Source organism: Bubalus bubalis, chromosome 18 (genome assembly GCF_019923935.1).
Source record: "Bubalus bubalis isolate 160015118507 breed Murrah chromosome 18, NDDB_SH_1, whole genome shotgun sequence".
In the NCBI taxonomy this organism is placed as follows: Eukaryota; Metazoa; Chordata; class Mammalia; order Artiodactyla; family Bovidae; genus Bubalus; species Bubalus bubalis.
In genome coordinates this window covers 64,643,286-64,657,563 of record NC_059174.1, presented here as the reverse complement: position 1 = coordinate 64,657,563, position 14,278 = coordinate 64,643,286, and the positions used below count along the sequence as shown (strand labels likewise).

The 14,278-nt window shown below is 48.2% G+C and overlaps 1 protein-coding gene across 6 annotated transcripts; it reads left to right on the top strand.

The window, feature by feature from the left end:
• Nucleotides 1–96: 96 nt before the first annotated feature.
• Nucleotides 97–14,031, top strand: ZNF772 (zinc finger protein 772). 6 transcript variants are annotated; one of them, XM_025270364.3, is made up of 4 exons: nucleotides 97–200; nucleotides 10,324–10,450; nucleotides 10,958–11,080; nucleotides 11,716–14,031. In XM_025270364.3, exons 2-4 carry the CDS (start codon nucleotides 10,417–10,419, stop codon nucleotides 12,861–12,863), a joined length of 1,305 nt encoding a protein of 434 aa, XP_025126149.3. In that variant the 5' UTR covers nucleotides 97–200; nucleotides 10,324–10,416; the 3' UTR covers nucleotides 12,864–14,031. The 6 variants fall into 6 exon arrangements, with proteins under 6 accessions (XP_025126149.3, XP_044787709.2, XP_025126148.3 ...); XM_044931774.2 differs by lacking the exon at nucleotides 97–200 and adding an exon at nucleotides 7,059–7,584 and having other exon boundaries at nucleotides 10,958–11,071; XM_025270363.3 differs by lacking the exon at nucleotides 97–200 and adding an exon at nucleotides 7,061–7,584 and having other exon boundaries at nucleotides 10,366–10,450.
• The last annotated feature ends 247 nt before the right edge of the window (nucleotides 14,032–14,278 follow it).

Sequence of the window (14,278 nt, the reverse complement as noted above, 5' to 3'; positions counted from 1 at the left end):
GCGCTGTCGGCTGATCACCATCCCCGCAGGAAGCAGCGCCTGCTGGGTAATGTAGTTCACTCGCCGCCAAACCTGCAGGAAGTGGACCGGCAATAGGGCGGGGCTGGGCGCAGCCGTTTGCTCCGGCCAGTTACCGCGCAGCCCTTACATCATAACCGTTACCGCGAGACAGCTGTGGGGACCGTTAGTTCCAGACCTAGGTAAGGCGGTTACAGGTCCTGCTGGGCCAACCGGCCAGGTGCTGGTCCTCTGGTGGAGAGTGTGGCAGAGGGTGGGTTTCTCCCGGGGACACTCCAGGACTCATGGCTTTGTGGCTGCAGGTGAGCTGAGGGGCACTGTTAGGGGGAGGCAGGGGCCGTGTCCTGCGGAGCTCCAGAGCCCTTGCCACCGTGGCCCACTGGTGGTACCTAGGTCTTGAGGCAACGGGGACCCTCTCTGCCATCCCTGCCTTCGTGACCCGGTGTCAGCAGCAGTGTGCATGGGTTGCAGTCCGCAGGACCTGGGATGCAGGCACACTCCACTCCCTTTGGGGCATCCGAGGAGCCTGAGGGCTAGTTGGGTCCTGGGCACCTGGCTCCCTCAATGACGATAGCTGTGCTGAGTCTGGGGACCTGACCTTGAGAGGACTGCCTGCTAAAACCTGCTTCTTTTGCCCAGCCTGGGCACTGGCAGGAGGACCCAGATTGGGCGCAGGATGAATGTTCCCTGACAGGATTATGGGCCCAAGCAGGAACTCTCTGCTCATCAGCCAGGACCTAGACCTTGGAGGGTGAAAGTTGTGCCCTGGGCTCTTGCCCTTTCTTGTCGTAACAGAGAATAACATTCATTTGATGTAGGTTTATAGAAACATCATTTGACCATGACTTGATCTCAAGAACAAGTGATCTGAAACCAAAATTTTGCAACAACTGTCAGGTTGGTTTATTTCTCTTCCTCAATTCTTGTCTCATCACAACAAAATTTGGAGCAATGGACCAAAAGGTGTAGGACAAGTTACAGCCTGGTTCAGGCTGAGAGAGATTTTTTTTATTAGTTTCACACTCCCAAAGGAGTCCTCCTCATCCTTCCAGTCAAGCCCTCTTGGCTTTCCCCTTTTATACTTCCAGTCTTCTCCTTTTTAGGCATCAGTGAACTAAAATGGACTGGAATGGACAAATTTAATTCAGATGACCATTATATCTACTGCTGTGGGAAAGAAGCCCTTAAAAGAAATGGAGTAGCCCTTATAGTCAACAAAAGAGTTTGAAATGCAGCACTTGGGTGCAATCTCAAAAATGAAAGAATGATCTTGGTTCATTTTCAAGGCAAACCATTCAGTATCACAGAATCCAAGTCTATGCCCCAACCACTAATGCTGAAGAAGCTGAAGTTGAATGGTTCTGTGAAGGCCTACAACACCTAGAACTAACACCAAAAATATATGTCCTTTTCATCATAGGGGACTGGAGTGCAAAAATAGGAAGTCAAGAGGTACCTGGAGTAACAGGCAAATTTGGCCTTGGAGTACAAAATGAAACAGGGCAAAGACTAACAGTTTTCCCAAGAGAACACATTGGTCATAGCAAACACCCTCTTCCAACAACACAAGAGACGACTCTACATATGGACATCACCAGATGGTCAATACCAAAATCAGATTGATTATATTCTTTGCAGCCATAGATGGAGAAGCTCTATACAGTCAGCAAAGACAAGACTGGAAGCTGACTGTGGCTCAGATCAAGAATTCCTTATTGCCAAATTGAGACTTAAATTGAAGAAAGTATGGAAAACCACTAGGCCATTCAAATGGCCTTACCATTATACAGTGGAAGTGACAAATATATTCAAGGAATTAAATCTGATAGAGTGCCTGAAGAACTATGGATGGGGGTTTGTAACATTGTACAGGAGGCAGTGATCAAAACCATCCCCAAGAAAAATAAATGAAAAAAGGCAAAATGATTGCCTGAGGAGGACTTACAAATAGCTGAGAAAAGAAGATAAGCTAAAGGCAAAGGAGAAAAGGAAAAATATACCCATTTGAACGCAGAGTTCCAAAGAATAGCAAGGAGAGATAGGAAAGACTTCGTAAGTGAATAATGCAAAGAAATAGAGAAAACAATAGAATGGGAAGACTAGAGAACTCTTCAAGAAAATTAGAGATACCAAGGCAACATTTTCATGCAAAGAAGGGCACAACGAAGGACATAAACAGTATGGACCTAACAGAAGCGGAAGACATTAAGGAGAGGTGGCAAGAATACACAGGACTATACAAAAAAAAAAAAAAAGTCTTAATGACCCAGATAACCGTGATGGTGTGATTAATCACCTAGAGCCAGACATCCTGGAATGCAAAGTCAAGTAGGCCTTAGGAAGCATCACTACGAACAAAGCTAGTGGAGGTGAAGGAATTCCAGTTCAGTTCAGTTCAGTCACTCAGTCATGTCCAACTCTTTGCAACCCCATGGACTGCAGCACGCCAGACCTCCCTGTCCATCACCAAATCCCGGAGTTTATTCACACTCTCATCCTTTGAGTCGGTGATGCCATCCAACCATCTCATCCTCTGTCGTCCCCTTCTCCTCCTGCCCTCATCTTTCCCAGCATCAGGGTCTTTTCAAAGTTGAACTATTTCAAATCTTAAAAGATGATGCTGTGAAAGTGCTACATTCAATATGCCAGCAAATTTGGAAAACTCAGCAGTGGCCACAGGACTTAAAGAGGTCAGTTTTTAATCCAATCCCAAAGAAGGGCAATGCCAAAGAATGTTCAAACTACCACAAAATTGCACTTATTTCACATGCTAGCAAAGTAATGCTCAAAATTCTCCAAGCTAGACTTCAACAGTATGTGAAGTGAGAACTCCCAAATGTTCAAGCTGGATTTAGTAAAGGCAGAGGAACGAGAGATCAAATTGCCAACATCCGTTGGATCATAGAAAAAGCAACAGAATTCCAGAAAAACATGTACTTCTGCTTCACTGACTATGCTAAAGCCTTTGACTGTGTGGATCACAACAGACTGTGGAAAATTCTTAAAAGATGGGAATACCAGACCATCTTACCTGCCTCCTGAGAAACCTGTATGAAGGTGAAGAACCAACAGAACCAGACAAGGAACATCAGACTGGTTCCAAATTGGGAAAGGAGTACATCAAGGCTGTATATTGTTCCCCTCCCCCCGCCCCCATTTATTTAATTTATATAAAGAGCACAAGATGCAAAATGCCAGGCTGGATGAAGCACAAGCTGGAATCAAGGTTGACAGGAGAAATATCAATAACCTCAGATATGTAAATGGCACCACTCTATAGCAGAAAGCAAAGAGGAACTAAAGAGACTCTTGATGAAAGTGAAAGAAGAAAGTGAAAAAGCTGGCTTGAAACTCAACATTCAAAAAATTAAGATCATGGCATCTGGTCCCATCACTTCATGGCAAATAGATGAGTTGACAACGGAAGGACTGATGTTGAAGCTGAAACTCCAATACTTTCGCCACCTGATGCAAAGAGCTGACTCATTTGAAAAGACCCTGATGCTGAGAAAGATTGAAGGCAGGAGGAGAAGGGGACAACAGAGGGCAGGAGGAGAAGGGGACAACAGAGGATGAGATGGTTGGATGGCATCACCAACTCAATGAACATGAGTTTGGGTAAACCCCAGGAGTTGGTGATGGACAGGGAGGCCTGGCGTGCTGCGGTCCATGGGGTCGCAGAGTCAGACACAACTGAGCGACTGACTGAACTGAACTGAACAATGGAAACAGTGACAGACTTTATTTTTCGGGGGGCTCCAGAATCACTGCAGTTGATGACTGCAGCCATGAAATTAAAGGACACTTGCTCCTTGGAACAAAGGCTGAGAACAACAACAACTCCTCCTTTTGGTTATGTCCTGTGCAATGTAGGGCTTGTACCCACCACAAATCAATGAAAGGGAATACAAATGGGCATACACTCGAGGCTGATTAACAATTATAAATTATATATAAGCAGGGTAAATTGTTTATATCTCCCCATAATTCCACCTATGATAATTAGACGTAGAATATTCATAAACCCTGTATCAGCTCCTAACTGCCTAACTGCCCAAGGTTAGAGAGAGCTCCTGTGGTCATTTTGTATCCACTGTGTGCCTAGGGCACAAGTGTAGCAGTTGAAAAGTCTCTGCAGTTATTTTGTAGCATATATGTGAGCTCTCCTGGGTGTGTCTGGGATGGAGTTTAGGGATCAGCTTGCATCCCTTTCTGCCAGGCCTCCCCTCAACGCTCATGTCTTTTTACCCCATACAACTAACCTGACCCCTCCCTCACTTTTCAGTTTTTCTTAAAACTTTTAGGGAGTCCGGGGTTTGGGGCATGAGAAATCCATCTCCTTACCTGTCTCTGCAGTGAACCTTTCACTGCTCCAAACTCCTACGTTTTGGTATAATTTGGCCTCACTGTTTGTGGGCCACACGGACTTGCATTGAGTAACAGAGCTGCAGAGATGGTGGTGGAGTAGTAGTGAGGAACTCTGCCAGACTGTCATCTAGAGACCATCCTTATTGTAGATGGGCTTGTATTTCAATGTCCCTGCGCAGCTGGTGCTCCAGTCCTTCATTCTCTTGAAGGACTTAAAGAGGATCTTGAGGACCACAAGAAAGTGGTTTCCTTAGAGTGAACCAATTATATGTTACCAAGTTTCCTTTGCCAGTGCGATGTCCAATATCAAAAACTTGGTGATGAAGCAAAGACTGAGTTCTGAATGTAGGCGATGACGTAGTCAAAGATCCCAGAAAACAAGAGCAAACTGAAAACCACATCAGCACATGCACTACTCAATACGGCCTTGGCACCTGGCAAAGGAATGTTATCATCAAAGGAGTAATAGCTTTGGCATCCCAGGAAGGGGAGATGTTTTTATCTTTATCTCAAAAATGGACAGTCTTTACTTCTGGTCAGTGTGTTCTTTTCTTTAATAACAAATGCACATGTGCAGTGCATATTTGATAAGCCACACACAGGCTGTTTTGGTTAGCCTAACGTTCAAGTTAAATTATTGCATAAGCCAAAATGACTTTCCCATACCTTCAGTCAGTTCGGTCCAGTTGCTCAGTGGTGTCTCTTTGCAACCCCATGAATTGCAGCACACCAGGCCTCCCAAAGAAAGGCAATGCCAAAGAATGCTAAAACTACCGCACAGTTGCACTCATCTCACACACTAGTAAAGTAATGCTCAAAATTCTCCGAGCCAGGCTTCAGCAATATGTGAACCGTGAACTTCCAGTTGTTCAAGCTGGTTTTAGAAAAGGCAGAGGAACCAGAGACCAAATTGCCAACATCCGCTGGATCATAGAAAAAGCAAGACAGTTCCAGAAAAACATGTATTTCTGCTTTATTGACTATGCCAAAGCCTTTGCCTGTTTGGATCACAAAAAACTGTGGAAAATTCTGAAAGATTGGAATACCAGACCACCTGACCTGCGTCTTGAGAAATATGTATGCAGGTCAGGAAGCAGCAGTTAGAACTGGACATGGAACAACAGACTGGTTCCAAATAGGAAAAGGAGTACATCAAGTCTGTATATTGTCACCCTGCTTATTTAATTTATATGCAGAGTACATCATGAGAAATGCTGGGCTGGAAGAAGCACAAGCTGGAATCAAGATTGCTGGGAGAAATATCAATAACCTCAGATATGCAGATGACACCACCCTTATGGCAGAAAGTGAAGAGGAACTAAAAAGCCTCTTGATGAAGGTGAAAGAGTGAAAAAGTTGGCTTAAAACTCAACATTCAGAAAACGAAGATCATGGAATCTGGCCCCATCACTTCATGGGAAATAGATGGGGAAACAGTGGAAACAGTGTCAGACTTTATTTTTTGGGGCTCCAAAATCACCACAGATGGTGATTGCAACCATGAAATTAAAAGACACTTACTCCTTGGAAGGAAAGTTATGACCAAGCTAGATAGCATATTCAAAAGCAGAGATATTACTTTGCCAACAAAGGCCTGGCGTGCTGCAATTCATGGGGTCGTGAAGAGTCGGACACGGTTAAGTGACTGAACTGAACTGAGGCCTCCCTGTCCATCACCAACTCCCGGAGTTCACTCAAACTCATGTCCATCGAGTCAGTGATGCCATCCAGCCATCTCATCCTCTGGCATCCCCTTCTCCTCCTGCCCTCAATCCCTCCCAGCATCAGTCTTTTCCAATGAGTCAACTCTTCGCATCAGGTGGCCAAAGTATTGGAGTTTCAGCTTTAGCATAAGTCCTTCCAAAGAAGTCCCAGGGTTGATCTCCTTCAGAATGGCCTGGTTGGATCTCCTTGCAGTCCAAGGGACTCTCAAGAGTCTTCTCCAACACAACAGTTCAAAGCATCAATTCTTCGGTGCTCAGCTTTCTTCACAGTCCAACTCTCACATCCATACATGACCACTGGAAAAACCATAGCCTTAACTAGACGGACCTTTGTTGGCAAAGTAATATCTCTGCTTTTGAATATGCTATCTAGGTTGGTCATAACTTTCCTTCCAAGGAGTAAGCGTGTTTTAACTTAATGGCTGCAATCACCATCTGCAGTGATTTTGGAGCCCCAAAAATAAAGTCTGACACTGTTTCCCCATCTATTTCCCATGAAGTGATGGGGCCAGATTCCATGATCTTCGTTTTCTGAATGTTGAGCTTTAAGCCAACTTTTTCACTCTGCCCTTTCACTCTCATCAAGAGGCTTTTTAGTTTCTCTTCACTTTCTGCCATAAGGGTGGCGTCATCTGCATATCTGAGGTTATTTGTATGTCTCCCGGCAATCTTGATTCCAGCGTGTGCTTCTTCCAGCCCAGCGTTTCTTATGATGTACTCTGCATATAAGTTAAACAAGAGGGTGACAATATACAGCCTTGACGTACTCCTTTTCCTATTTGGAACCAATCTGTTGTTCCACGTCCAGTTCTAAGTGTTGCTTCCTGACCTGCATATAGGTTTCTCAAGAAGCAGGTCAGGTGGTCTGGTATTCCCATCTCTTTCAGAATTTTCCACAGTTTATTGTGATCCACACAGTAAAAGACTTTGGCATAGTCAATAAAGCAGAAATAGATGTTTTTCTGGAACTCTCTTGCTTTTTCCATGATCCAAAACTGCCTAATCCTCAAACTGAAAGAAACCTTTTCTAGGCGGCGTTAGCTAGGTAGCGCCATTTGTGACCTGCAGGTGGCGCCAATGCCCCACTTCATCGTTGGTGCTTTGGGAACTACATTACCCAGGAGCCTCGGCAGCTCTGGGCCAATGAGGCCCCACGAAAGGGGAGTTTCCGTTCATAGGGACGATGCCTGGGTGGGACTTCCTGTTCCCGTTTTGGGCGGACATAGTGTTTGCTTTCGGATTCGTCCACCAGATCCGTATCCAGGAGGCTACGTCACACAAGGGGTGACGCGATGGGGAAAACGTGAGAGGCGTTGTTGCCCTAAACAGAGGCGGACCTGAGGATTGGTAGTGGCGCTGCTCGGGTGACCCGGCCGCCGGAGCCCAGGACCTAGCACCTGTCGCTCTGCAGCCTCTCGCCTTCCCCAGTTCGCAGGTGCCGATGGCGGCCGCGGTGCTGACGGACCCGGCGCAGGTGGGTGCTGCGCCCCTGGGTCCTCCCTGGACCTCCGTCTCTGAATCCTGAAGCCTCGAATGAGGGAAGCCTCAGAGCTCCGCAGCTCTGGGCCCTGTGTCCCGACTGTAGGGGCGCTGTTGGGCGGACATTTCTGACAGCCCGCGTGATGGGATGACAGGACGTTACAGAAGTTGAGGCCGGAATGTGCAGAGCATATGGGAAACCTGGAGTCTGAGTCTTTGGTGTCTGAAAAGATCAGAGGGTCTGAGCAGCTGTGCCTTCATTCTGAAGGTGATGGGAGCACGGAAGGTTCTAAACAGAGAGACCATATCTGATGGTTTAAAATGTAGACTGTCCAGGTGTGAGCAAACTTGACGCGAGAGAGAGGACAGTGGAGCACAGAAATGTTGAGAGATGGTCCAAGGCCACGCAGTTGTTAGATGGCCTAGAGGACTGCGGCACACAGGGTAGACTGTCAGCTCCAGGTCCTTATGGCCGAGCAGCACCAGGAGAGAGGCCTGAGGCTCTCTCGGGGCTATTTCGTGGTTGCTTCTCTCTCACAGGTTCCCTGTATCTATAGGTTCCCCAATCTCAGAAGTAATTATGGGATTTATACAGTGAGACAAGGATGTCCAGTCTCTCATCGATTCCACCTTCACCTTCACCCATCAGGGCTCCAGGATTGTGGTTTCATAGAACGCGTTACCTTGTACTCTCCCAGCTCTTGAGTCTGAGGACCCCTGAGAAACACCAACCTCAGAGTTCTCAGTCCAGTCCAGGAGTTATATGGCAGGACACTGACTCCTGGTGACCATTGGAATAAGGTGTGGCAGTTCCAGGCACAGGAACCAGCATACCTGATGGTGAGATTGAATTCGGAATTAAAAAAAAAAAAGAAAGAAAACCTACAGATCATCACCAAGTCTGGTAGCAGGAGTCAGGCCTGAAATGGCCAACTGAGAAGCTAGGCCTCTGTTCTGAGGCAGATGTGGAGCAGAGGAGCGAGGTGATCTGATCTGGGTTTTCACAGCTTCCCTGTAGATGCTATGTTTGATCCCTGGGTTGGGAAGATCCCTTGGAGAAGGAAATGGCAATCCACTGCAGTGTTCTTGCCTGGGAAATCCCATGGACAGAGGAGCCCGGTGGGCTACAATCCATGCGGTCTCAAAGAGTTGGGCACAGCTTAGTGACTAAACAGCAACAAAGACAATTCTGAATTCCAAGTGGAGAACAGGCTATGTGGTGAGGGTTGAGGGAATTAGGATAGAGGTAAGGAGAAAGACGGGAGAAGGCTGCTTCTGTATTCCAGGCGAGTTGTAATAAATGGTTGGGCCAGAGGGGTCGCTGTGTAGACGGGAGAAGTGATTGGGTCAGATTTTCTGTGTAAGAAAGAGACAGCCCCAAGGTGTTAGGCCATATCAGTCAGAAGGGTAGAAGCGCCATCAGCTGACGTGGGCAAGTTAGTGGTAGAAGTAACTCTGCATATGGGTATCAGTAGTTTATTTGTGGCCACGTGGAGAGTCTGAGATGTGCCAGAGAGCCCTTGAGGTATCCTGTGAGCTGCTGGACATGGGGCTGAAGTTATATGGAGGGGTTCAGGAGAGAGACATCCAAAAAGTAGAAGATGGCATGTACATAGGTTCACAAGGGAGAAACTACAGCAGCACAAGAGTGCCCTGTGCCGCGTCTGGCACAGACGGTGAGAAAGACCTGATACAGCGAGCATGTAAGGAAAAACAGACATATAATTTGGCAAGCGGGGAGTCAGGGGACCCTCCTGCGCTCCATGACAGGAAGACAATATGGCTCCTTTCAGCCCGCACTTTTATTGGCAGAAGTCACATGAGATCATTAGGGAATAGCTATACTGGGGAGTTTGATCAGCGCACCCTAAAGAGGGAGTAAAGTTATGGCTCTGCTGTTGATTAGGAACATCTTGTTTTGTTACCATGGGGACGGACTCAGGGGCAGGCAGTGAAGCGCAGCAGAGAGCACGTCCCACCCGAAGAATGTCCGTTTGGCATACTTACTAGGATAGTCAAGAAGGTGCAGTTTGCCGCACCCTGGAATCATGAGGCAAGGTGCTGGTCTCTGCTCCAGGCTGCAACACCCTCCTGCAGTCTCCCGGGAATGGTTTCCTGGTAACGGTTACTCAGTAACAGGTGCCTGCAAATGGCTGCGCGCCAGCTCCGCACCTAACCTGTCGATTTCCTCAAGGTTTGGCGGCATGTGAACTACATTACCCAGCAGTCTCTGCTCTCTGGGGGGCAGTTAATGAGCTAGGAAGATGATGGTGGAGGCCAATAACTGGGTAAGCAGCCAGAGTTGTGGTAGAGTGATCTAGAAGAGCAATGTGCATGTGGAAAAGGAGTGTGAATTGATGGCACTTGGGCCCTGATTTGGGGGGCTTAAGGAATAAAGATGAGCCTAACTTTGGTTGTCTGGTAATCATGATTTTAGCAACTTTCAAAGAACTGGCTGGAAGGAGGTGGGTGGGGGTCCTGTGCGCCATGCCAGCCCCAGAATTGGGGGTCCCAGAAAATGGGGTCTTTCTGCCCCACCTGCCTGTTATTGCTGTGGGTGGACACAGTGACCAACGGGACCCTGAGAAGAGAGCAGACATATATGGCACCTGGTGCTGGGGGTTCCTCTGAGTTGAGGAGCTGGGTGGGAAGGAATGGTCAGGGGAGTTCTGTGGGGGCAGATGGGATCCTTGGGAAGGAGACTGCTCACAGACTGCTCTCCCCATTGTGGCAGGGGAATGTGACCTTTGAGGACGTGTTCGTGTCCTTCTCCCAGGAGGAGTGGGGGCTCCTTGATGAGGCTCAGAGGCTCCTGTACCGCGAAGTGATGCTGGAGAACTTTGCACTGATGGCCTCACTGGGTAAGGCCCTCTTGTCCCCTGCAGTGCCTGGACTAGGCTCTCCCCCTTCCCTGTTTCCTGCATCAGAACCATAGGCAGTACCACCACCGCCATGGTTCCCTGGAGTAGGTGCCATGGGTGCCAGGTGTGAACTGTGGGCTCTAGCACTTCTGATTTCTGAGTGGTCCCACTACCTGCTGCCCTGAAGGCTTGCATGGAGGAACGCAGGCGTGAAGTGTCCAGTTGTTACCCAGTGGATCATGTCCGGTTTGTCCTCTCCCTGACTGGGTGCCTCTGTCCAGATTCATGGCACTCCTGTGCCCCAGATTGTGTCCCCTTCCTCTAGCTGACATTTCTCATAGCCTACCTGTATCAGGAATCCCAAGGACCCAGTACAATCACTACTTGTCGGGACCACTAGGCTATTCCTACAAGACAATACTTCAGAGTTATTTTCATATTTAGGTTTCTTCTCTGAGGGGTGGGTCACCCACACCTGGCCATTTACCTGTCCTGTCTTTTCCTTAGGATATGCATCTTCCATGTCCCATGGGGTTTCCCCACAGGAGCTGGGCAGGGAGCCCTGGGCCTCTGACTGGGCCGACACAATTCCAGCCCTGACCAGAGAGACTCAGAGTGCAGGTAGCCCTGGTGAGTGGGAGCTGGGGAAAGTGTGATGTCAGGCTGGGTTCTGGTCACTCCCCAGCCTCTCAGTGCCCACAGTGGTTTAAGTGCCAAGGCCACTGCCCACACTTCATTCCTGTCTTTACTGCCTTGTTTACCCACTTACCTTTTATGCTGTGACCTTTGGCCTTTGGCAGTTCCTCACCTCTGCCCACATCTCAGCTGTTCCTCTCCACTGCTTCCTCTGTACTGCTCTCCAACACTGGCTTATATGCTCTGTGTGTCATGAGAGGTGCACGTCCTTCAAATAATTCTTCAATACCAGCTATTCTATTCATTTGTAGCTGTTTAGTAAACACACTCTTCTGCATGTCTCCCCAGCCGCCAAGGCCTTCCTACAATGCATTTGTAGATAATTTCATTGGGGACCCTGGCTCTTTCTGGGCTGTTCATCAGATCTGTGTCCTCTCCCCATCAAAGCCGCTTCCAGCCTGTGACCTTTAGATGCCAAAGACTGTGGAGCAGCCCTTTACTCAACTTGCACCCTGGCCTTTTGTCCTGAAGGCAGACCTCAGTCTTAGTTTTGATAAACGCACATTTGTAATAACTGCCCCTTCCCACCAGTGTCACTGTGTACTTTACCAGCATTTGTCTGCTTTCAGGTTGTTGGCATGGAATGGAGGACGATGAGATCCGTTTTGAGCAGAGCATTTCTGTAAAAAGAGTGTCTAAGGGCATGATTCCTAAGACGATTCCATCTTCCCAGAAGGCCCACCCCTGTGAGACATGTGGCCCGATCTTGAGAGATGTTCTGCACATGGCTGAGCACCAGGAAACACGTCCTGGGCAGAAACCATACTTGTGTGTAGCATGTGGGAAACAGCTGTGGTTCAGTGCAAACTTCCCCCTCCACAATCAGCACAGTGGAGAGAAACCCCACAGGAGGGACGTGCACAGGGCCCTTCTTGTGAGCAGCTGCCCTGTCCAGTCATCGGAGACACCTTTTACCACCGGGGAGGGTTGTGAGGATTTCCCAACCAGCTCAAGCATGTTTCAGCAGCATTACCCTCTTAGCAAGTGGAAGCCACAAAGTGACACCCACTGTGCAGAGGTCTTTCACAGTGGACAAAAGCATTATGAGTGCAGCGAATGTGGGAAGGCCTTCAGCCGCAAAGACTCACTTGTTCAGCACCAGAGAGTCCACACTGGAGAGAGGCCTTACAAGTGCAGCGAATGTGGGAAAACCTTTAGCCGCAAACCCATACTTGCACAGCACCAGAGGATCCACACTGGAGAGATGCCTTATGAGTGTGGCATATGTGGGAAAGTTTTTAATCATAGCTCTAATCTCATTGTACACCAGAGAGTCCACACTGGAGCACGGCCTTACAAGTGCGGCGAATGTGGGAAAGCCTACAGTCACAAATCCACGCTTGTTCAGCACGAGAGTATCCACACCGGAGAAAGGCCTTATGAGTGCAGTGAATGTGGGAAATACTTCGGCCACAAATACAGACTCATTAAGCACTGGAGTGTTCATACTGGGGCACGGCCTTATGAGTGCATTGCATGTGGGAAGTTTTTCAGCCAAAGCTCCGATCTTATTGCCCACCAGAGAGTTCACAATGGTGAGAAGCCGTATGTGTGCAGTGAGTGTGGAAAAGCCTTTAGCCACAAACATGTGCTTATGCAGCACCTTCGAATCCATACTGGAGAAAGGCCGTATAAATGCAGTGAGTGTGGGAAAGCCTTCAGGCAAAGGGCTTCCCTCATCAGACATTGGAAGGTTCATGCTGGAGAAAGGCCTTAGGAGAGCAGGCAATACTCTGTCTTATTCAACATAGTGAGTGACACCAGAGAGAGGCTCTGAGAGGAGCCTTCGTGAGTAGCTATAAGCTAGAAGATGAGCCTCGTGTTTGAACTCCCACCCTGAGGAGATTGTTCTGTGTGCCAGCTCTGTGGGAAGCGTTCTGGGGCAGTATTGTACTTCATAACATGCCTTGGCCAGTGTGAAAGATCTCTGCATGCTTGCCAAAAGCGTGTCACTGCCAGTGTCTGAAAGAAGCCATACACCTGTGCAACAGCAGGGCCCCACATTGTGCATATGTCACCCCAGATGCTTTGGTGGGCAAGATCTCTGCTCTTCCTGTCTTCCCTAGAGGGCACCATCGGTAGCCTGACCCTATTGATGATCCTCACTCCTTCCTGCTCCCTACTGGTGGAAGCATGGGTGTGATCCATTTTCGGTCAGAAGAATGCAAGCTTAGTTCTGCTGGTTGCCTGCAGAGATGTCCATGTTTCAGACTGTGTTGGTCTCTTGTGACCCTCGTGATGAGTTTGATCAGCCCCCAAGTCACCTGACCTGGAAATTGTCTGCCTCATATTGTTCTGGTTTTGCAACTCATGCCTTAGTTTCTAAGCTATCTTTTCTCCTGGGAATTTTGTTCACTCTGTGGGTTGAGTTGAGAACAGAATTGGGCTTGCCAGCCTAAAAGAATGAACAGCTTGTGTGAGAGCGCCGACTGTTGAGTCTCAGTGGTATTTGCAGAATGATAAAGAAAGAACAGCTCTTATTCTACTTTCAGCCTAATTTACATCACTGCTCAAGACCTCCTGGGAAGGAATACCAGGCTTTGCAGGCCTAACTGTGTGTCCTGTATGTCGAGATGATTTGTGTGACAAAGGTCTTCTTGAGCAGGTTGTCAACCTCTGGTGTATGTGGGAACAGCATGAATTGGGTCCCTTGTTCCTAGGTAATGTTTCAGAATTTGATTCCCTGGGACCTGCCTGCATCCCTGACATTATTTACTAGGGTAATATTTGGTAGGCAGATGTCACTGTCACCTACAAGGACAAGTTCAGTTCAGTTCAGCTGCTCAGTCGTGTCTGACTCTGCGACCCCATGAATTGCAGCACGCCAGGCCTCCCTGTCCATCACCAACTCCCAGAGTTAACTCAGACTCACGTCCATCGAGTCAGTGATGCCATCCAGCCATCTCATCCTCTGTCGTTCCCTTCTCCTCCTGCCCCCAATCCCTCCCAGCATCAGAGTCTTTTCCAATGAGTCAGCTCTTCACATGAGGTGGCCAAACTACTGGAGTTTCAGCCTTAGCATCATTCCTTCCAAAGAACACCCAGGGCTGATCTCCTTCAGAATGGACTGGTTGGATCTCCTTGCAGTCCAAGGGACTCTCAAGAGTCTTCTCCAACACCACAGTTCAAAAG